This window comes from Tachypleus tridentatus, chromosome 7 (genome assembly GCF_004210375.1).
Source record: "Tachypleus tridentatus isolate NWPU-2018 chromosome 7, ASM421037v1, whole genome shotgun sequence".
NCBI lineage: Eukaryota > Metazoa > Arthropoda > Merostomata > Xiphosura > Limulidae > Tachypleus > Tachypleus tridentatus.
In genome coordinates, this window is record NC_134831.1 from 153,563,350 (window position 1) to 153,587,902 (window position 24,553).

At 34.9% G+C, this 24,553-nt stretch overlaps 1 protein-coding gene across 2 annotated transcripts; it reads left to right on the forward strand.

Annotated features, from left to right (window-relative positions):
* The first annotated feature begins 1,289 nt into the window (after positions 1-1,289).
* LOC143256933 (single insulin-like growth factor-binding domain protein-2) lies at positions 1,290-24,279 on the forward strand. Of its 2 annotated transcripts, XM_076514827.1 has the most exons (5): positions 1,290-1,395; positions 5,160-5,212; positions 6,016-6,076; positions 15,063-15,186; positions 23,901-24,279. In XM_076514827.1, exons 3-5 carry the CDS (start codon positions 6,030-6,032, stop codon positions 24,045-24,047), a joined length of 318 nt encoding a protein of 105 aa, XP_076370942.1. In that variant the 5' UTR covers positions 1,290-1,395; positions 5,160-5,212; positions 6,016-6,029; the 3' UTR covers positions 24,048-24,279. The 2 variants fall into 2 exon arrangements, with proteins under 2 accessions (XP_076370942.1, XP_076370943.1); XM_076514828.1 differs by lacking the exon at positions 5,160-5,212 and having other exon boundaries at positions 1,299-1,395.
* The last annotated feature ends 274 nt before the right edge of the window (positions 24,280-24,553 follow it).

Below are 24,553 nucleotides of genomic sequence, written 5' to 3' on the forward strand. Positions count from 1 at the left end.
TGGAACAATAGTTTTTCTATGAAAACTAGAGGGTTAGTACAAGTATATGGCCTTTCTATGAATATCAATAGCTACACACAACAAAACACTTCCATCTAATCTTAAAGGAAGTACCAGAATACGTCAGAATAAATATATATTATTTACTAATTATGAAATGGTGGAAATGACAATTCCATTAATTGCAAATCATCGTTTATCAAAGACCTTACAGTTCATAAAATACAAACAACACAGCAAAATGAAGTGAAACAAGTAAATAAAGCTATGCATTATAAAAGAATAAAAATCTATATTACCACCCTTTTGTAATTCTCAAACAGTACTATATCCGGCCAACTACCATACTGAATTTAATAAATACAACACAACAAACCAAAAATATGATAGTAGCTTCAAAAACAACTTGAAGTCTAAAATACAAAAATTTACAAGATGTATCAACATTTCCGGATTTGTCTCTATGAAAGTCTTTATAATTAATTAATTAATCTCTGAGTTAACAAGTTAACGTTAACTGGAAAATTAATACGGAAACATATAGGAGGGACATTTTTAGACCAAGAATTTTCATTAACAACAAAGAGAGTTATATTTTCATTTTAGACATATCCTTAATATACAATGTTGAGATATCCTAGTGGATAATGAAACTGATAAATTTTTATATTACCTTTTCGCATATCAGATACTCTGTGAAAAGCCCTTAGTTAATCTTGTCAGTATGGATTTTATTCTAGAAAATGACAGCAAGACAAATGAACTTGAAATGAGAGATGCAACTGCCTTTTGCAATTTCAGACTAAAATTGAATAAAATTAGTCATCCATGATCACAGTTCAGACACTGATATCTGAAAAATGAACCGACAATATGGAATGTCAAAACGTTTTACTTATTCGACTGTTATACTGAATTTCTATGGCAGAAAAGCATCCAGATCTAATTAGACGGCCTGAGAACAATGGGCTGTGTTTATACATATTGAAAAAAGTGGTAATGACACTATCAAATGTTTAAATTGTGTTTTATTGTATTCTGTACAATATATACAGTGTAGTTTCGAAAACTTATATATGGCGTTTGAGAGATATTTGTGTGTACAATGATTGAGTTAGTTCACTGACACATACATGTTTTTAGGAAGAAACAAGATTGCTACTTACAAATGTAACAAGCCAAGTAATATAAATAAAAAACAAAACGAAAGACTAATTAATTAACCGGATGTTGGGCGCCCTTCAGATTTCATCAACCAAGGAAAAGGATAAAGGAAATCAATGTGTACACTACTATTTCCTGTGGGGCGGAGGAATACATTATTATTTGAAATGGAGTTGGTTCTGTTATAGAAAGACTTGGCTGATCTGTGAAAAGAAGCTAGTACAGTGACAGGTAAGAATTATCGATTTATAACATCACTCTTTGCAGTGAATTGGATTATCATGGTGCAGAAAAATTATGAGCCAAATAATAAATAGAATAGCCCTATCTGGAAATACAAAGATGAAAATCAAGGTACATTAGAAAAGTGCACGCGAAAAAAATTATATATGATTACTGCAGAGCATATTTAATATAGTGACTGGGCGATAAAAATGTCGCCCAATTGAGAACATTTGTGCTTAGCAAATGACGTTTTGAATTACTGGGCAAAAATAATTTTTTTGATGAACTACAGTCTTTTATCTACTGTATAATGGGTTTCGTAGTTAAATAACCCTATATTACTGTAATATTGAAGAAAACATATTGTACAGTAAATTATCTGATGAACACTTAACCTTGGAGTCTGAGAACTTCACCATTTACCCATTCTCGCATTGCTTGTTCAATTTTGTTAACTTAGTTAATAAACTTGTAAAAGTAAAGGTAAGGCGGAGTGAAAGGTACAATTTGTTTGAGTATTATCATGAACAGAGCAACGTCATCATACTTAATGACAGCTAATCATTCTTTACTGTTATTAATACACCTGTTAAAGGCTCAATCGACCTGATGCCAGTTTACTGAGACTGTTCTGTGATATTTAAAACAGAACTATCATACAGAGAATTGTGGTATTGTACACGTGCGAGTGTCAAATCATTATCTTATCGGGTAAATGCTATTCTTTATTTCCAGTCTTCAGAAGAATTGTAGTTTTAAACCTGAAGAAGCTTAGCACCCTTCAATCTCCATTTTCGTTTCTACTCGTACGAGTGCTCAGCAAAGATAGCCCAACGTGAGGCTTTGTTTTATTTGTTTGTATTAAATTTCGCGCAAAGCTACACGAGGACCATCTGCTCTAGCCTTCCCTAATTTAGCAGTGTAAGACTAGAGAGAAGGCGACTAGTCATTACTACCCACTGCCAACTCTTGGGCTACTCTTTTACCAAAGAATAGTGAGATTGACCGTAACATTATAACGCCCCCACGGCTGAAAGGGCGAGCATGTTTGGTGTGACAAGGATTCGAACCCGCAACCCTCAGATTACAAGTCAAGCGTCCTAATCACCTGGCTATGCATTAAACTGCAAAGAATAATCTTAGAATATTTCACATGATGCCTCATAAGAATATTTTTTCAACTTCGTTGTTTTCAAAGCTGAAACTAGAAAGTTTCTGATTAAGAATTTAGCAGACAGGATCACATACAAAAGTTGTAAAGATTTTCAAACGAGACCCAAAATTTGAAAACACTGTAAGTTTCTGTCACAGAGTTTTGTTTATAAGTTTTGGACTTTGCACTTTTATACGTATAGAAGCACCGTAATAAGAAATTACATTGATTATTGGAGATGAAATATAATCACCACATATAATACTGTCGTTGTTATAATATTTTACTATTCATCGTCTTTATATTTACTGTGGCAGTTAAAAGTGAACAGCTTTGTTTTACCTTTCCATAACATGGAAAAGAATATATACTCACTCACATATACATGTAAAATTATTGTTTCAATAGCTAAGTAAATATTAACATGGAAAGGAAGGACTGTATTAAAACAGCTACACCAAACTTGTGATGAAAACACTTTAATTACCAAAACTGCAACAACATAAACGCCTGTGACCTGGTGATTGTTTTTAACGTATGCAGCGTTTTGTTGTAGTTACTAGGGAATGTTTTAATAATTAAAATTTTCACCGATATGTATTTTCAAACAATTTTGTATACATGTACAGGTTAGTATTAGCCGTTATTCTCTACTTGGATCTATATAATTAGAATAAATGCTGGCCTAGGTGATTTTGGATTGTGGAATACCTCAATAGGACTTTATCTGATCTACGTGGTATATATACAACTCTGATACGTTTTTCTCCCCTCTTAGAGGACATATTCTTCCATAGCGCCAGCAGTCAATACCCTTCTACAATAATAACTTAAGATTGATTGTAATCACCCCAGCACTTCTGATTTCAAGTTTTGTGTGAACAATAAATTTGTTGTTCTTTGTTCTACACTTGCGTTTTAGTCTTTACTTTGCCACCTGAGTTGAGTTTATTCTACGCCATGCATTGCTTCCAAATCTATAGCATCGGTACGGTTTAATACTTATCTGTTGCATTCAATTTTAACATGAAGTATCACAGTTACTTGTGGTGTAACGTAAAAGTATATCGAGACGCCACAGAGCAAAGAAATCATACATTTACAAGAATTGTAAAGATACATTTGCTATCCAATACGTTTTTCATAAGTACTCTGTGTATTAAAAACCAAGAATATCTTAAGATCTGGCAAAATTTGAAAGGTGACTGATGAAGATTTATAGAACGTTTCCCGACTCGTTATGAGCACGTGTAGCTTTAATCAAAGATAAGTTTTCTACAAATAAAATAAAAATTTATTACATCTGTCTATACAGGTCTACCGTATATGTTTGAATGGTGTAAGCAACTTAAGTTAGAACAAACCGAGATTAGTTATAACTTTTATAAAACTTGTCCTGGAGCAAAATCAAGCAAAATGGCTGAAACGTGGAATGTTTATTATTTAATTAAATTAAGAAAACAACATTTTCTAATATTATTATCTTTTATATTACCCAATGGTTGGCCCGGCATGGCCTAGCGCGTAAGGCGTGCGACTCGTAATTGGCGGGTTCGCGCCCGCGTCGCGCTAAACATGCGCGCCCTCCCAGCCGTGGTGGTGTATAATGTGACGGTCAATCCCACTATTCTTTGGTAAAAGAGTAGCCCAAGAGTTAGCGGTGGGTGGTGATGACTAGCTGCCTTCCCTCTAGTCTTACACTGCTAAATTAAGGACGGCTAGCACAGATAGCCCTCGAGTAGCTTTGTGCGAAATTCCCAAACCAACCACACAATGGTAAGATTCTGGTCCAAGTGATATTTTTATTAGAATTAATGTATGCAACTTTCCGGTTTTTAAATGTGAAGGTGATGTTAGTAACTGTTGAACTGTAGTTTCGGTGAAGTATTTGTATGCTTATAAATGCATTGTTGAAACACTTCTGTTTTGTATTAAGACTTCCTTATTAATAAAACAAAATCCAAGTTAAGTTGTTCCAAACAAACAGCGTAGGTCTGAACAAGCTTTCTGATTGTTGTCATTTGGTTAAGAATGATCAAGATAGGTTTCTTTTTAAGTAAGTCCGCTGCTGAGACATCGGTAACTCTTCGGATTTGCGATTTTAAAGGGAGGGGTTCGTTTCTCCTCGGTGGACATAGCAAAGAACCTTATGTGGTTTTGCTATTAGAAAAACACACTCGGCGGAATATTCATAAGTACTGTTCATTTATTTGTTGTTTTCTTTTTATCTCTCTACAGTTTTTAAAACAGCATACATATAGATACGATTTGAATTTCGCGCAAAGCTACATGAGTGCTAACCGCGCTAGCCGTTCCTAATTTAGCAGTGTAAGACTAGAAGGGAAGGCAGCTAGTCATTACCACCCACCGCCAACTCTTAGGCTACTATTTTACCAACGACAACACTAGTGACCTAGTAAAACCTGATACAAGATAACTTAACAGTTGTACAGGAAAATAACACGAGTAATATGGAATTATAGAATATTTTTAATTTTACATAAATTGTTAAAAAGTTTCTAAAAGAACAGAAAGCATCGTTTTCAATGCGATAACATTTAAGTAAAGATGTTTTGTGATACCAATGACAAAATATGAATATTTTAATAATTTATAGATTTGCTGGAGGAAACAAAGCTCATTAGGAAAAAAATTAAGTGGCTGAAACAGGTAAATTCTATTTTGACTTTATGTATATATAGAGAGAGACAGAAAGAGTGATGAAAGATATATATATATCACGTATGAGTGATGTATCTATAACAGATATGTATGGCAGATATGTAGTATCTATGACAAATATGTATGGTATTTATTACAGACATATTTAGTATGAATAGGAAATGTATACTATTTATGACAGATATGTGTAGTACGTATGACAGGTATATATAGTATCTATGACAGAAAAATATACATACATACATATATATATGTCCGAAAGGGTTCTGTGTAAAGAGTAAATAAAATGAAAATTATGCGTAAAATATTTTAGTTCTTGCTGTTTTGAATTAAACGCAGAGCTACACAATGGGCTATCGATGCTTTGCCCACCACGGGTATCGAAACCTAGTTTTTTAGCGTTGTAAGTCCGCAGACGTACCGCTGAGCCACTGGGGGAGGCTTAGTTTTTTGCTTTTGAAGTTTCTATGTTATTTTGTGTTGTAGCTCACAGAATGTATAAATTATTCTCGTGATTCATGGCATGCACCCGCTTTACTGATGTCACAAAAGTACAGATTTTAGTGTCTGCTGACTGACAGATTGATATTACACTACTGTATAGTGGTGCAAGTGGTTGAAACAGATGACCCCTCAAGGCGACCTTAAGCCACCTTTCGGGGAAATGATATATATAACAAATATTTGTGTAATATGTATAAAAATATATTCAGTATGTATGGCAGATGTTTAGTATGTATAACAGATATAGTAGTATATATTAATTTTGCTGTTCATTCTTTCCTTTTCAGCATCAAACCAAACAATGCAGATTGTATTGTTTATGTTCATCTTTATGACCACTGTTTCGTGGTAAGTACAATAACAATAGTAATTTTATAAAGCGTAGCATTAAAATTAGCATGTTTAGACATTTATTACTTCAATTTTAAACATCGCTATACAATTCATTTCTAGATCACGAAATGCATATAATGTACTTTTCCGTATATCCCAAACTTCCATTTAATAGTTGTAAAATCAATACTAAATGCCAATTATACATGGATAACTCACTGAAAGATTCAATTGATTTAGACTTATCTGGAATATTAAGAACTCTTCTCAGTTTTTGCACCTTGACATGAAGGTAAGCAGTGTAGTTTTCTGTGCCAAACCTCAATTATACAACGTAACTTATGTATTTCAGTCAGCATACCCTTTCAGATACTCTTACACACATTTATAGCACTTGTAAAACTCTCACTTTTAATTATCAAACAGTTTTTTGATACTAACCAAGATACAGGGGCGTAGATCCTGGAGGGGATGGGGGTATACATCCCCCCTTCATTTTAGGTGGGGAGTATGGTGCATACAGTTATTCCCCCTACAGTTTGGTCTGTTGAGTTGTTTTATTGCATCACAGGCCTACAAATTGTGTGTTTGTTTTTGTGATTCTCATGTTTTTACCAATCAAATTACATAATTAGGCCTAGATGTAGGCTTTTTCAGTATCCGAAATGTACATCTTTAATATAGGCGTGCTTCTAAGCTTTTCGATCTAACCGATAGTTCGTATCAGTCAGTAGGCCTAAGTATACATGCAAGGCTTGCAAGCACAATCACAGAATCTACCTACGTTTTGTATGTAGTGTAAGATCAAGTAAAATCTTCATCACAACAGATTGAACAGAGCATGAAATTCGAAAATATTACTCCCAAGCGTAAATTCCTGTGATCTAGATCTGCAGGCCATTTGTAGCTTGTAGCTGCATCAATCTTATGTGTATATTGTGCGGTTTTCCTACGCCATTTGTTCTTATGAATGTCTAGCCAGTTTTATTATCTTGCCTTACTCTTCTTAGCTACCGAAGCCACTGACCATAGTGTACGTTTAGTGTACAGTTAACGACAGGTTCGGGCCGCTCGGATCCAGACGCGCCCTACATCAACCCCCTCCGCTCCCTTTAGTCTGAGCCTCGATTTTACAACAGGGCTCATTAGAGATGTGTTTGTGGCCCTCATTAATCCATGAAATTTCAGATTATCATCGCCCTCTAATAAAGTGTACATCTTAATTTTATGGTGAATGAACAATATATTCTCTTATCATAGATAGCAAATATATTGTATTTTCTTGTATAATTAGAACACGAAAGGAGCGATTTCAACGGCCTGAAGCCTCTACTCGAATTGTATTGCTAATTTTTGTTTAGGTGTTTTTATTTAATAGACGTGCTTATAGACATTATATCACAACGTGTTTGCCTTTTGATGAGCTTTAACAGGAATATAATATATTTGTGATTGTTCAAGTATTTTTCGAGAAACTTGGAATTACTTGTGTTGCAACTAGCACACTTTATTGTCCCAGCGATGCCCAGGCGGTCAGTCGGCTCGGAAGTCACTGTGAGGTTCGTGCGTTCGACATAAATACATTATACAGTTCAGTCCCACTTCCATTCTGTTCTATCTTCGTTCGTTGTACGTTAGAGTTTTTTAATAAAGACTGTATTTTAGCCTGTTGAGTCATCTGGGAAACAGATTCCAATTATGACAAGCAAGCGTCTGAAACTTTCCGATATTAGACAGTTCTACAAGCCAGTTACTGGTACTACAAGTAACAATGCAGATGTAAATAATCCAACAACCTCAAGCAAAGGAATAGAAACACAGAGAAAATACCATGTTCATCAAAGGACGAGTCTGAAAATGCTTGTGCAACTATTGCACATCATGAACCACCAGATAGTAGTGAAACACGTTTGTGCAGTAATGAAAAATCTGACACTCCACAGATACAGTGTGGAAAGCCATATCATCCAGACGCACAACTAATACCACAACAGAAAGCAAAATCTCAAAATATCAACTTCTAGGGCAAGTAGTTTGATGAGTTCCCATGGCTGCACTTCGACAATCAGACTCAAAAGGTCATATGCTTTCATTGTGCCAAGGCAAAAAATAAAGGCCTTTTTACAGGGAAATCGGAGAGGCCAGTGGAGTATACCTTCATATCCACCGGTTTTTGCAACTGGAAAAAGGCAAAACAAAAATTCAACAAACACCAATCCTCCTCTCAGCACAGATTCGCTATATCTCCAGTGACTGTCCAGCTACATGATGGAAAAAAGAAGCAGCAGGAAGAATGCAAAAGAAGTCTAGCCAAAATATTCAGAAGTTTACATTTCTTACTGCGTCAAGGTTCAGCATTACGTGGACATACTGATACGGAGGGGAACTTCCTGCTGTTAATGAAGATCCCGAAAGAAGAAAATCCTAAGTTGACAGCCCACTTATCAAAGAAAACCACATTCACATCACCCCAGGCTCAGAATGAAATAATGGAGATATTCAGCCATCAAATACTGAGGAATATAGCACACGAAGTGCAGCAAAGTAACATCTTTGCATTAATGGTTGATGGCACTCAAAATGTTACAGATGCCGAACAGGAAGCAATATGTGTATGATACGTAGATGAGAACCTTGACGTCCATGAGACATTTCTTGGTTTGTACAGTGTTTCCAATGCAACTGGTGAAACAATATCCTCGAATCTACTTGATGTACTGACTAGACTCAATTTATCACTGTCAGGATTAAGAGCACAAACTTATGATGGAGCCGCTAACATGAGTTGCGCGTACAGTGGATGTCAGGCAAAAATAAAAGAGAAGCAACTCCCAGCTTTGTTTTTTCACTGCGGAGCACATAAGGCTAATTTAATAATGCAACATGCATTTGAAGCTTGTGAATGTGTTCGAGATTCTATTCAGTGGGTACATGAACTTGGTGTCTTGCTTCAGAGGTCAGGCAAATACAAGATAATCTTTGAAAATATTGTATCATCAGACAGCCACAATGGTCCAGTTAAATACATCCGCCCACTGTGTCCAACACCCTGATTGTGCCGCCTATCTGCAATTACATGTGCTAATGATCACTACAGTGACATTGTTGATTCTTTGTCTGAATTAGCAAATGAAAAATCAGATGTAGCAGTGAAAGCACGAAATCTGCTCGACAAATTTGACAAAGAAAAGACAGTTTTAAGATTGTTGATGGCTCAGCATCCATTAGCTGCATTAGAGGAACTAAACCGTGCATTCCAAGCAAAATCAGCGACAGTATCTGGCATGATTGAGGCATCTGCAATGACAGTTGAGCAATTGCGGATATTGTGAAGAGAGGAAAATTACAACAAGATATTTGATGAAGCTCATAAAAAAGTAACTTACTTAGATCTGGTGCCTATTGAACTACCACGCATTCGCAGACCCCAAAAGGATCACAGGTGATGGCTCAGCACACCATTCTGCAACAGCTAGAGATTACTACAGAAGCCAATATTTTGAATTTGTGGACACAGTCATAGAACATCTGACCACTAGATTCAATGCAGACAACAATGACTTGAGGCAATATCTGGCACTTGATAACATGATCACATCTGGCAAGATTGGCAACTCGGTTATAAACTTCTATCCAGAAATCTCTGCACAACGGCTCGAGTTTCAGTTGCCCATGTTCAAAGGAACAACAAAAGCAGTATCTCTGAAAGGTGCGAAGGATGCTTACTGTAAAGTGCATGAAACAAGCCAGCAGATGTTTAGTGAAGTGTTTCTTCTCATGAAAATTTTGCTTGTATGTCCAGTATCCAGCTGCGAATGTGAACGCAGCTTTTCTGCATTAAGACAGTTGAAGACGTAGTTAAGGTCAACTTTATCTCAGTGCCGCCTGAACTATGTGGCAGTTTGTCACACTCACAAAGATGAGGTCGACAAAATAAATATAGAAAAACTTATGGAAGAATTCATAAACAGATCATCACAAAGGAGGTCTACGTTTGGGAACATGTAGACTAGAGGACTACATGAATCTTACTTCAATGAAAAGTATGAATAATTATGTGCTACTTTGTATTGATGTGTAATTTTTAAGATTTCGCAAAGATATTTTGATTTTTTTATCAAACAACATGAACAGTTTTTCAGTAGATATAAACTTATCAAGGGTAATTACTAATTTTATTGATATTTGAAAACGTAATTCATGCAATGAAAGTTATTAGTAGCCTTGTCAAGTATAATGGCCATCTTTTATACTCTGCAGTGTGCAGGAATAAATTCATGTGGCAGTTAATTTGTGACACATTTGTATTTATTGTATTAAAATTTCGAAAATTGTTCACAACACTTCACTTATATAAACCTACATGGAAACCTTGAAGTATCGTGGCAACAAGATTACTCTGTGACTGCATGTTTACAGCTTTCAGGTTCACATAATCAGAGATTACCAATTTGCAAATTGAACAGTCCATATAAGTGGTTGCAAAAATCATCCCCCCATCGGGTGTAAAAAATCTACGCCCCTGCGAGACAGTATCACAGTACCCACAGCTTTTAGGTGTACTGATAATGTTTTGAATGCTTTAAAAGGTATGCACATTTGCGTTACAAACAAAAACTAAACAAAACGTCCTCAACAATAACTTTGTATTTATGCAGGTATGGGAGGCCAAGAGAAAAATAAATAAATCATAATTGAGATTTCAAGTAGACTAAATACAGAAAGGAAATGTTTCCAGTATTGGATATTAAACAATTTTATAAATATTTTTTATTGCTAAGGGTAATTCAATTTTTAGCGCCAAGAAACCACAAGCTAACCACCGAGCCACTGAAAACTGCACTGTCATACTACTTTTAATCTTAAATAATCTCTGTACGGGATTACTATCTTGGCTATATTTGTTGCATACTGTTTTGTGTTGATTTTACTGTATACATGCACAAAGTAATTATTGAGTAAATATTCGATTAGTGAAGGTAGTGTATGATCGGGCAAACATATGCAGTTGTTATTCTGATCTGTATAAGTTGTTAAGAGCATTTGCTTGTCAAAACACACATACACACCTGTTTTGTATAAAAGGATTTTTTGGCATAATATTTTTCGAAACAAAGCAACACTTTTTCAGACAATTTATCTGTACTTGGTGTCGAGTCATGCCTTGTCAAGTGCAAAAGTCATCAGACTACAGGAAACTTTGCTCCTGGAAAGACTACTGGTAAACGCCGCAAAACTACTGCCCAACATGACTGTGTTTTTATTAGGTTAAGACGTCAAGGTCGAAAGAAGTCTTGCAACACCTTACTACATGAATGACACGAACATATACATTTCAGGCCATCCAGAGGAAAAGCAAATAAGAGATTGGCCAAACAAGATTATTTTTTAAAAAGAGCAATCTGCAAACTGATATTAACCATAAAAAAGTATCTCAAAGCGGCTGTTATGGGTATTAACACTTTTATTGATAAGGAGAGAACAACGTTTTGACCTTCCTAGATCATCTTAACCTGAAGGTCGAAACGTTGTTCTCTCCTTATCAATAAGCGTTAATACCCATATCAGTCGTTCTGAGATACATTTTTATTTCAAGTGGGTTTCTCGTCATCAAGAATTATATTAACCATAACTTACCACCGTTACTGTGTTACTTGAATAAGACAGCATGCTAACGTACAGTTAAGGCACTTGTGATGTGTCATATTTTCAGATGAGACCTGTCTCTGGTCTGTTAAAGCTGATGGTAAGACTCAGCTTCGTCGTTTACCTAGAGAAGAGATGAGGGAGAACTGTTTATCCCACATGGAACATGTAGGAGGCGGTGCAGTACATGGCCGAAAGGTAATCTTCGTGTCCTCCAGAGATACGTCAATTGCACTTCATACAGGCATCATATGCAGATGATATTTTTGCTCTATAAAAATAACTTTGTGTTCGAGGATAACAATGCCATTGCCCACAGTGTGTATTGTACAGGATCATCTCAATAAAGATGTTATATGATTGGCATGGCCATCAAAGCCTCCACATCGTAATCCAGTTAAAAAGTGTTAAGCATAACTGAGCCAGAAGATTGTTAATCACAACCGTAGATCCAGCTACTATAGCTGAGATGTAGCGCCTACTATTGGCAAGTTTAGATAAAATCACGTTGTATTCCATCAATAATATCATCGACAGCATGCCATATCATCTTGCAAACGTTATTAGAGTACAAGGAAGACCAACCAGGTACCAAATATGAAATGATATAATGTTACAGAAGCTATTTATAATAAATTGATGTTATATTTCGCCATTACATATGCTTTGTATCAAAAGGTTTTCTTTTGTGATAGGTGAAATGCTGAATTAAATGTCTTATAAAATGTTTTGCTATTTTAATGTTTGTTTGTGTGTGTTTTTCTTATAGCAAAGCCACATTAGACTATCTTCTGAGCCCACCGAGGGGAATCGAACCCCTGATTTTAACGTTTCAAATCCGTTGACTTACCGCTGTCCTTGTCGGAGGCCGCTGTTTTAATAAATCGTTAATGATGTCCATAAAACGTAGCTGATGATAAAAAAATTACTTATGTCGAAATTTAATATAACATGCATTACTCAGTTTAGCAGTGTTAAGTGTATTTGTATTCCATCTTAAGAATAAGAATAATTGTATTTGTTGCCAAATATGTAAATATTTTGATGAAAACTGTATTTCGCTATAGCTTTCGATATAGGAAAATGAAGACACTTGGAACAAAAGTGATCATTCAGTCGTGAAAGTTTAGAAAAAGGGTTTTGAATTATAACAAAAAGATTGCTTTTCTTTTTTGATATGTATAATATTTGGGTGACTCCTGCTTTGTTTTGAGCCATAATCTAAACGCACATACTCATAGAAGTCGTTGTGTCTATTTTAAAGCTACATTATTATATATATATTAACTATCAATAAGCATACAGACTAAGAAGTTATAATTCAAAAAGTTTGCTTTCTTTTTTGATATGTATAATATTTTACTAAATATATAGTATAATATTTGGGTGGGTAAATAGTTTACATATCAAAGTTATTGAACGCAATTTTAACTCTCTAAGCTTATTTTTAGTTAAAGTGACCATTCAGTCATGAAACCTTATAAAAATGGTTTTGATTTAAAACCAAAAGTTTGCTTTTCTTTTTTGATGTGTATAATATTTTATTAAATATAACTATCAATAAATAGTAACTATCAATAAGCTTACAGGCTTAAAAAAGCAGTGTTTTCAAGTTATCTCGCTAAGCATTTATTAACTTTGATAAGTATAATATTTTGTTACAATTCAAAAACTTTTTGCTTTTATTTTTTGATATGTATGATATTTGGGTGAGCAAATTTTAACTAACGTTAGAAATTTATTGCTGGTAGTCCTGGTAAGCTCTATGCTCAAAACATTTGGAAATATTATAATAAGATCATTAAAATTTCCAAAATATTCTTCACAATATTAAATTATATCTTCAAAAAGAAGGCCAACACTTAATAGAGAAGTAAAACAATTAAAATAACCTAGGAATGTGGATACAAGCTTTTTACAATAAAATACAAAATATGAAATAATACGCCTGTTTATTAATAATTTACTTATATGGGTATATATAAATATATTTTATCTTTTAGAATTTAGGATAAGGGTAATTGTTCATTGTTACCTTATTAATGTACTGTAGACAACATAATCATTATGATTAAGGTGTGAATAGAAGCTGAATTGATTTCTTTGTGTAGAAATTTAATCTGATAAACTAGTTTTCTATTCATAATTAATGAAATGAGGATATACAGCTCCTGGAAGAAGACAGTTTACCCAAAGAATGCTTATTAATTGCATTGAATATCCTTTTAGATTATATTATAATACACATGCTTAAGGGTCAGTTAAGTCAGAGTTACCTATTATAACGTACCAATTAAAAATTATTCCAAGAGAACCTCAGTTACAACATTATTTCTGTTACGTATTACTATTTCGAATAGCCTAAAACTGAGTTAAATATAACTTAAATTTAGAATTTAAATAAATGTCTATATTTATCCAATTTATGATATGTGCCAACCAGATCGATACACTCAGTTTCTTTTCTAATACAAATATATTTTAATATACAAACAATAAAGCAATTTATAATAACGGTTATTACAAATAATGGTATCTGTACAAAAGTTTACAAACTTACAAACAATTTTGAGTCCTCTATCTGATCTCGAACTTCCTTGATATCTCATCAAGGGTTCACGATAGGCGAATTAATTTGAAGTTGATGTAAATACAATTCACTTAACCGGGAGCTTCGCTAATCACACCTTAAGTTTTTTAACCGCTGAAGTTATATAATGTATTTATAAAAATGATAATGTCTGGTGTGAATTCACTGATGTTAAACGGTTTCTAATGTTCGAAATTTATAAACGTTCCTGGTCAAATATCTGATCACAGTTATCGCTTCCGAGGCTTATAGTATATTGACTGTAGCAAACCAATAATGTATACTGTCCCTTTTTATAGGTGTAAGGACAGTTTCTCGAAATTTCAGGTTAGCCAACAATATAAACGATATTCTAACGTTTACCTAAAAACATACTATTGATCCATACACTTGAAAATCTATAATTTTAGTAAATAAGTGGGAATTTCGCAATACAGATTTAACGGTATAAGTTATGTAAAGTTTTAAATATGTATTTAACTAAAACAAACATCGATATTAAAATAGATATATAATAGTAAATCCATCACACAACAAATAGTAATTTATGAAAACTATTAACTCAGTTGCCATAATCTAATTTCACATAATGACAACAACGTGTACGTACTTCGATAAGTATACGAAGTACATTTCACAAATATCATAAGACCACACTTTAGGAATACTCTTAGCCCATTTTAAGATTAAACTAGTATATTTACAGCTCTGGTACTCTTTTGTTGAAAATTAAATCTAAAATAAGGCCTTGTATATTTTAAACAGGTCCACTGCTGCTTCAATGCCCTATTTTTGTGTTACATGCGACACTTCAAAATGTGAGCCAATAGAGCCATGCACCACGGAAAAGTTGCTTGATCAATGTAAATGCTGTACCGTTTGTGCCAAGGTAATTATTTAATCAATGTATTAAAATTTATGTTTTGTAAATTCATTTCTTGGAATATTTAAGTTAATTTTTAACTAGCAACATATAAATTCATTTGCATCACACTAGAGAACTTGCATTTAGAATAAACTGTTTCAAATATCGCATTACAAATGGCTTGTTTTTGTTTGTTTTTTGAATTTCGCGCAAAGCTAGTCGAGGGCTATCTGCGCTAGCGGTCCCTAATTTATCAGTGTAAGACTAGAGGGAAGGCAGCTAGTCATCACCACCCACCGCCAACTCTTGGGCTACTCTTTTACCAACGAATAGTGGAATTGATCGTCACATTATAACGCCCCCACGGCTGAAAGGGCGAACATGTTTGATACGATTGAGAGGCGAACGCCTTAACACACTTGGCCATGCCGGGCCTCATTACAAATGAAACATCTTCAAGGACAAATAAATATAAATCCTTTCAAATATTCTGGTAATAGTATTAGTAATAATCTTTAAGAGTTAATGTTTTTCTACAAAGTTCAGAATAGCGAAAATAATTTCAACAATCGATATATTAATAACAATTTTAACAAACAAGATAAAAATATAGATAGCTGTAATGAAAGACCAAGCATTTAACAATTATTTTAAACGAGTACCTGCAGGTGATGTCGTTCTGTATTCTGGAGAGGACAAGGCTTATCCACAAACTTTCTTTGTAGAGGAGAACAAACAATTGTTTTGTGTAGTTTACCTGATTGTATTGGCTTTTTCTTTGGACAACAGAAAATGCTAAATGTAGCCGAAAAATCCTCCAGTCATTGTGCTGTGCAAAATCTAGAAATTCTCCTTCTTAAGAGATCTGGAGAACACCATTTGTATCAAGGACTTAGTGCCACTGCTCGATGTTTGATAACAATGGTATATCACTCTTTCTTGCAGTTGTAACTGTCTGTTACGTGTGTGTGTGCTAGTTGCTCAAAATGAGCAGGTAAATTGTCAAAGAAGGTTGCCAAACAGGATGCATAAAAAAATTGTCTTCAAACATAAAAAGTAACTGTTAGTACATTAAGGGTAAACAAATGTTACGATGTGGATCCTTGAGGAAAACTTATATCTGATGGTTATAAAATGGCTAGATTATTAAATTCTGCTTTTTCTTCAGTTTTTACTAATGAAGACTTAATCGGTATTTCTCATCTTCAGTGATTTGAAAGTTTAAATGGGATCAGGAATTTGATATGTGAGCCACTTGTTACAATTCTTTGGAAGTCCTTGAATAGTAAATAAATACCATTAGTTTGGAAATTAGCCAATGCCACTACTATTTTCAAGGGAGGTGTGATAGTTGTCCCAAAAATTATAGGCCTATCAGTCTTACATCAGTAGTGAGAAAAGTTTTGGAAAGTCTGATAAAAGATAATTTGCAAAGTCCTTTAACAAAGTTTAGACTTTTATCTAAAGCAGTGGTTCTTAACCTGGGTTCAATCGAACCCCAGGGATTCGGGGGAGGTCAAGACACACACACACTGTATGTGTGCCCGTTCCGTTCACCCCACTCATATGATTCGTGACGTCAGGCTCCACTTGGCTATCATTGGCTGCGGCTGATCACGTCACATCACTTGGCCTTAATATATGTGCTGCAGAGAACTTCGTGCGCTTAGCATTGACTTGTGACTGTAGTAATCGTGCGTTATTTGTGATTTTTTTCCTAATCTTTCAATCCCTTCATACTAACTATGTCGAGCAAAAACAGAAAGTGGTCAGGCGAATACGTACAATATGGATTCACGTGTATAACTGAACATGATGGGAGTCAGTGTCCTCAATGCATGATTTGCAATGCCAAGTTGAGCAATTCTAGTCTAGCACCGGCAAAACTAAGAGAATACTTCCTAAAGCTGCATGGAGATGGGAAATACAAGAACACAACGCTTGCTGAATTCAAGGTAAAGAGAGCCAGGTTCGATGATAAGACTACTTTCCCTGTTGTCGGCTTTGTATCCATCGACAAACCCATCCTCACAGCATCGTACGAAGTTGCGTACTTAGTCTCAAAGCAGGGCAAACCACACACCATTGGTGAAACACTGGTAAAACCAGCTGCGTTGAAGATGGCGAATATCATGCTGGGAAAAGCTGCTGAAAATAAGTTATCCCAAATTTCTCTTTCAAATGACACCATCAGCAGCAGAATAGATAACACGAGCAATGACATCTTGGCTCAAGTAAGATCGAAGATGTGTCTGAAATCGGAGACATTTCTGTACCCGGGGAACTGAAGCAAGCAATTTCCATGCACTTAGATGAGCTCGCAAAGTCTCTCGACGGATACTTCCTCACCAGAGAGTCATATCCAGCATGTGTGAGACAGCCGTTCACGTTTAGTGTTGCGACAGCAGATTTCGATGATGAATACCTCGACGAAATCATTTAACTTCAACAGAGCCAGGTTCAACAGCAACTTTTCAGAACAACAACGCTCTCAACGTTTTGGTGTTACCAAATCGTAGCGTACCTTCTTATTGCTAAGAAAGCCCTTGAGATAGTTTGTTACAATGTATCTTTGCGAGCAATCCTTTTCGAGAATGGTAGACATAGAAACGAAAAAAAGGAACAGACTTTGTTGCGAAAATGATATGAGAGTGGCACTTGCCAAGGTGAAGCCGCGCATTTCTGAACTTGTCTCTGAAAGGCAACAGCAAAAGTCACATTGATTTGCAGTAAATATTCATTGAGTTTTATTTTTGTGTGAAATTCATGTTTTGTTGGTTTTGTTCTTTGAACACAGTGATATTGTGTGCAACTGATGCATGGTTCTTTTTGTGCACTAATAAAATATCTACTTATGTTTTGAAATTGAAAAAAATCATATTTTATTTTTCCAATTACGAAGGGTTCAGTGGATGCAAGTACGAAACTTCTGCGGTTCAGTACCTCCAACAAGGTTAAGAACCATTGATCTAAAGGTTAGTTAGATAGTTTTGAATTTCATGCAAAGCTACACGAGGGATATCTTTCCTAGCTGTCCCTAATTGAGCGGTATAAGAAGAAGCAAGGCATCTAGTCATCATTACTCCCCGCCAACTCCTGGGCTACTTGTTTACCTACGAATAGCAGGATTGACCGTACATTATAATGCTCCTTCGACTGAAAGAGTGGGCATGTTTGGTGTGACAGGGATTCAAACTCGCGACCCTCATATTACAAGTCGAGCACCTTAACCACCTGGCCATGCCGAGCACTTATCTAAAGGAAAATCATACTTTACATGACATGCTTTGAAAATGTTACTACAATTATAGATAAAGACAAGGGTGTAGGTTTTGTGTGTTTGGATTTTCTGAAAGCATTTGACAAATTGACACACAAAAGGCTTGAAAAGAAACTTATCTCTATAGGTATGGGGGATAAGTTAACTAATTGGAAAAAATGTTTGGCCTGATGACAGAGAGTTTTTATGGAGTTTAGTCAAATTGGATTAATGTTGCATGTGGTGTATCTCAAGGCTCAGTCTTAGAACCATTGTTTTGATTAACATTAATGACATAAATGAAGGAATGGTCAATACATTACTTAAATTTACTGATGATATCAAGGTCTTGGTTTTGCTGGCTGTAAGTAGGGTGCTGATGCTTTACAAAGAATTTAGATCATTTAGTGATTTGGGAAAATATTTAGGAGATGGTTTTAATTATTATAAATGCAAGATATTGCATATGGGTTATCGTAATTTGAATTATAAATATAATTTGGGTCGGAATAACTTTTGCATTGTCATGACTGAAAATGATCTTAGAGTAATGATTGGTCAGCCTTTTAAATCATCCAAACGGTGTTCTGTTGCTAGCATTAGGGCAAAACGGATTTTAGGTTGTATCTAAAATTTCACTGTATAGGTTCTGGTTAGGCCACATTTGGAATATTATATCCAGTCTTGGACCCTTTACTTTATAGAAAATACATTGAATAATTGGAAATGGTTGAGACAAAAGTTACTAAAAATGATCCCTGGGATGGAGGGGTTGTCATATGAGAGACTAAGATATTTAAAATTGTTTTCTCTTGAAAAAAGAAGAGTTAGGGGAGATCTCTTTGAATTGTTTAAGATTGTGAAAGGAATTGATAATGTTGATGAATCAACATTTTCCACACTTAATTGTGATAATTAAACAACCAGGGTACACAAATATAGTTTTATGTGAGGTAGAAGTTGTTTTCAATTAAGACAAGTTTAGTTTTCAAATAGAGTTTTTGAACTATGTAATAGGTTGCCTTCGGATGTTGTGGAGGTAGTAAATTTGAGTGATTTTAAAAGACAGCTTGAAAGATATATGAATAATAAGGGCTGGCATTAAATTATTCATTAATTCTAGTTAGGTTTAGAGGATTGGACCAAGATGGACCAACAGGTCCCATATTGTCCCTAAACGTGATGTTATTTGTTATATTATCTACGATCTTTGCAGAACTTTGAATACTAACTGTACATAAGTAATGACTATATCCTTAATGCTCCAGGGATACCTACATAGTTGTTGTTCGATTGGAAATGTATCATATGTATATTTATGATGTGTGATTATTGTTTGATGTAGTCAGCCATCTCGTCATATAAATGCATTTCCATATTCTGCCAACAAGTCACTGAATTGTTGCTGCTGTATCGAGCCTAACTATTCTGGTATACTTTTATGTATTTACTTTTGAAAGATATGCAGTCAATGTTACCATTGGTTACTTTCTGTAACTTATTATCCAAAACTGCAGAATAAAAGAAGAACACCAACATTTCATATTACTTGAACCGATAATTGGCAAACTACTGCTGCTTACTTTGTGGATAAGAAACGTCTCATTTCATTGGTGGTGTTTCTGTAATTTTTTACAAATTACAATACATTAGACAATGCTCGAAACACCACTTGTACACATAGGGATACCACATAGACTAATGCAGCTTACCGTTTTTGGGGTCAATCTCGCTAACTTTAGTGGTGAACTTCAACTCACTAATAATCCCTACAGTACATCCATTCAAAAAATGTTAATACCAAAACCGAGGTCAGAGAAAACTATATCCATATATTTAGTGGAAGAATGTAGATTTAGTTAGGGCATGATACTTTTTCATTCACTTGTAGTCTGTCTTCATTCACCAGAATGAAGTTCATGTCATGAAGCTCAGGTGATGGTTTTGCTCAGAATACCCTATATACCACAAGATCTGCCTCATCCAGAACCTCTATTTTCACTCTTATACTCTGAAAACCACATACCAAGATTCATCCAGCCCTGAGAGAGTTGGGCTGACCACCCCACCTTTTGGTGAAACTTGTTCATTGCTCTCCCCAAGATAGTAACCAGATCTGAGTTGGAATCTTGAAATATTCTAGAGCTGTAGCAGCAGTAATAACTTCCTGATGTTGGTCCTTCTGTATCTGTTGCACATCAGCTCAAAATAATATCCTTGGCTATGTTACTTCTCAGTAAGATATGGGTACATTACTCGAAAGTAACTCAATAGTGACATACTTTGCAGTATATAAGCCACGTGAAAACTGGAATAGCCTTATATATATGTAAAAACGGCTGATATGGATAGCGAAAGCACTACGTAGAGGAGCGAACAACGTTTCGACCTTCTTCAGTCACCGTCAGGTTCACAAAGAAAGAAAGAGGTAACTGACCAATAGCTGGCCACATGTTTGAAGGCGGTTGTGTAATTGAGTGTAGGAATGTAGAGGCGTGCTTAAATGTTGGATTATATTTATTAATATAGGTATAAAAGTGTTCCTTTGTATTGGTTTATTTTGGGCTATAAGTAAGGCTTCTTTAATTTTGCGTTTATTTATGTTTATTTGGTATTTGGGTGTTTTCTATGGTTATGTTGTGTTTATTTGAGTTGCATTGTTCGAAAACGTGTGAAGGTCACTTTTTGTGTTCTTTGAATCTTTACACATACCTATATTGTTATTAGTTGCTTCAATCTAAACATTCTGGAATTTTATTTAAATAAATTTTAAACATTTACTTTACATAATATTATGTTGTGTATTACCTATAATGAAATTTTAAATTCATATTTATTTCAAAAGTATCCAGAATTAATCGATGACGTCATGTGACGTATATTCGAGAATGTTCTAGAAAGTTTCGCAGAGTATATAAACCCATGAGTGACGCTATGATAGTCAGTGCATTGTTGATTCTGTGTTCGTGCAAAAAAACTTCATTATGTCAAAGAAAAGGAAATGTAATGATAATTATGTGAAGTTTGGTTTCACTTGCATTGGAACAACTGAGGATCTGCAAAAACCCCATGCATGCTTTGTGACGCTGTCCTTTCAAACGCAAATTTGAAGCCCTCTAAGCTGCAGGAACACTTCAACAACCAGCATGGTGGAGCAGCTGTTGCAGGCTATGATGTTGAATCGTTGAAAGGTAGAAGAGGCCGCTTTGATTCTCGAGCAACCCTTCCAAAATTAGGTTTTATATCTGCTGACAAACCACTGATGATGGCTACATACCACGCGGCGTATAAAGTAGCCAAATCAAAGAAGCCCCATACAATTGCAGAAGAGGTAATAAAACCGTGTGCATTAGAAATGGCAACAATTGTTCTGGAAAAAGAAGCCTCAAACAAGCTTAAATTAGTGCCGTTATCAAATAATGTTATTCAAAACCGAATTGGTGATTTAAGTTCGGACATTTTGGACCAAGTTATCTCTGATATCAGGACTAGTCCCTTAGAAATGTCTCTCCAATTGGACGAAACAACTAATGTTGCAAATTGCAGTCAACTCATCGCACTAGTGAGGTATGTCCGTGATGGTGCCATAGTGGAATATTTCCTGTTCTATGAAGATCTGTAAACAACCACAAAAAGGAAATATGTCTTCCAGTGTGTGAAGGACTTCTTTGCGAAATATGATTTAGATATCCAGCTTATTGGTTCTGTGTGTACCGACGGTGCCCCTGCTATGCTAGGAAATAAATCAGGATTTTTTGCAATGATGAAACAAGAGATTCCGCACTTTCAAGGTACTCACTGTTTTCTTCATCGACATGCTTTGGTATCAAAAACATTGCCTCTAAAATTGAAAAAGGTCCTTGACACTTCTGGGAAGACCATCAACTAGATTAGAGGTCGCGCTCTGAACCACCGCCTCTTCAAGTTGCTTTGTGAAGATTTTGGAAGTGAGCAATAGTTTTGCTTTTCCACACAGAAGTTCGCTGGCTGTCATGTGGGAGAGCTACAATGAACTGCGAGATTCTTCTCTGAAAAAACGTAACTATGATCTGCCCGGAGAAATAGAATCGCAATAATTCAACCAAATGCTAGTCTATTTGAGTGATATTTTCACTCGTATGAATGACCTGAGTGTATCTCTTCAAGGGAAAAGATAAACATATTGAAATGCTGCGAAAAGTTAAATGCTTTCAAAGAAAAGTTACATCTTTGATGTCGATGAGTTAAAAGAGGGAATCTTTCAAATTTTCCATCACTCGAAGAAATGGTGGATGAGGATGAGTCCCTAATTCCATGTGTGTGTGAAGAAATTGTAGATCATTTGGAAATACTATCAAAGTCATTTGATGGATATTTTGGAGGAGAACTGGAAACTTCTGAAGAATGTATTATGAATCCATACTCCTTCAATTTGGATAATATGTCGGATGATGAAGAACTGAAGAAAGATCTTATTGAACTGTGCAAAAATCGAGTTCTTGAAATGCAGTTTGAAAGCAAAACTTTGGAACAATATTGGTGTTCGGCAATGGACATGTTTCCAAGACATTGTGAAAAAGCACTAAATGTCCTCATCCCATTCGCGAAGACATACGTATGCGAGTTTGGATTTAGTGCCCTTTTGTCAATCAAGACAAAATCCAGAAATCGCTTGGGTGCACAGGCAGACTTGCAGATTGCTATCAGTAACAAAACGCCACGCTTTGAAAAACTCGTAAGAAATAAACAGGAACAAAAGAGTCATTAAATTTAAATTGGCTTATGAACATTTGAGTATTTCAAATTCAAATATATTTCATTTCATGCATGGATGAAAATTTATTTTTTGTAGGCCATGTAGGGTTTATGCAACTTTTAATTTGTTGTAATATTTTTTCTTTTCCAAATGTTTCGTTTTTGTTTATATATCATTAAAAACTAATTATAAAAAATTATTTTGGCCACCTTCACCTTTATTCTTGAATAAATAATTACTGTGAGGGGTGCGAGAACATATTAAAATTTTTTAGGAGTGCGGGGCATAAAAAAATTGGGAACCACTGTATTAGACGTAGGTGTTATTACTTGAATCTTGTAAACTTGAGAAGCAATATGTCAGGAAATCAGATAACTTTTCACTGTAAATAATGTTTTACGTTTATGCCATATTATCATGCAGTATTTTTATGAAACCTTTCTTTATTTCCATCATATCCCACCAAACATACTCGTCCTTTCTGCCCTAATTGCGTTATAATGTTACCGTCAATCCCGCTATTGTTTGGTAAAAGAGTAGTCCAAGATGTGGAAGTGGGTGGTGATGACTAATTGCCTTCCTTCTAGTCTTTCACAGTTATATTAAGGACGGCTAGTACAGATAGTCCTCATGTAACTTTGCACAAATTTCAAAATAAACAAAAGTTATAGCATGCAAAAATAGTTCTGTCTTTGCCATTTCTTAAGCTTATGGAGTTAAATATATACGATATTCTCTCAACAGGGACTAAACGATCAATGTGGCGGGATTTGGAATCACGCAGGGACTTGTATGAAAGGTTTAAAGTGTCAACCAAATGCCTCATATTACCAGCTTTCTGGGAGGTGTGTTGTTGGATCCACAGAAGAACCAATACCAACTGAACCTTAAGGTTAATTTCAGAATCCGGAAACTTTTCATTTTTTTCTCTACTTAATTCTGTTTTTGCTTTGTTTATTAATTATTCAAGCACTTAAGTGCAAATAAGGAAAAGAAAGATTAATTTTTCTTAATTATTTAGTGTATATGATTGTAATTTTGTGTTAAACAAGTTTTGATTTTTTTTATTCTGTATTCAGATATCATCCTTAATGAATATAAAAATTTATTTACAGATATAAAATGAGCTCTGGAGTGTTTATTGTATGTCTCTGTGAAAACAACAGTTATTTAATTTTGTATATTGAAAATAACTAACATTTTATCTGTTACAGTGAATAAATAACCTATACTGCTAGTTAGTTATCTATAATCAAAGTTAAAAAACAACAACACTTACGCTATTTCATACATGGATCAAACAAAGCATTTAAATATAATTTAGCATTTTGTTAAAGTGTTATTAATACTAAGTCAAGTAACTGTAATGATAATTATTTGGTAAATTATACTGGTCT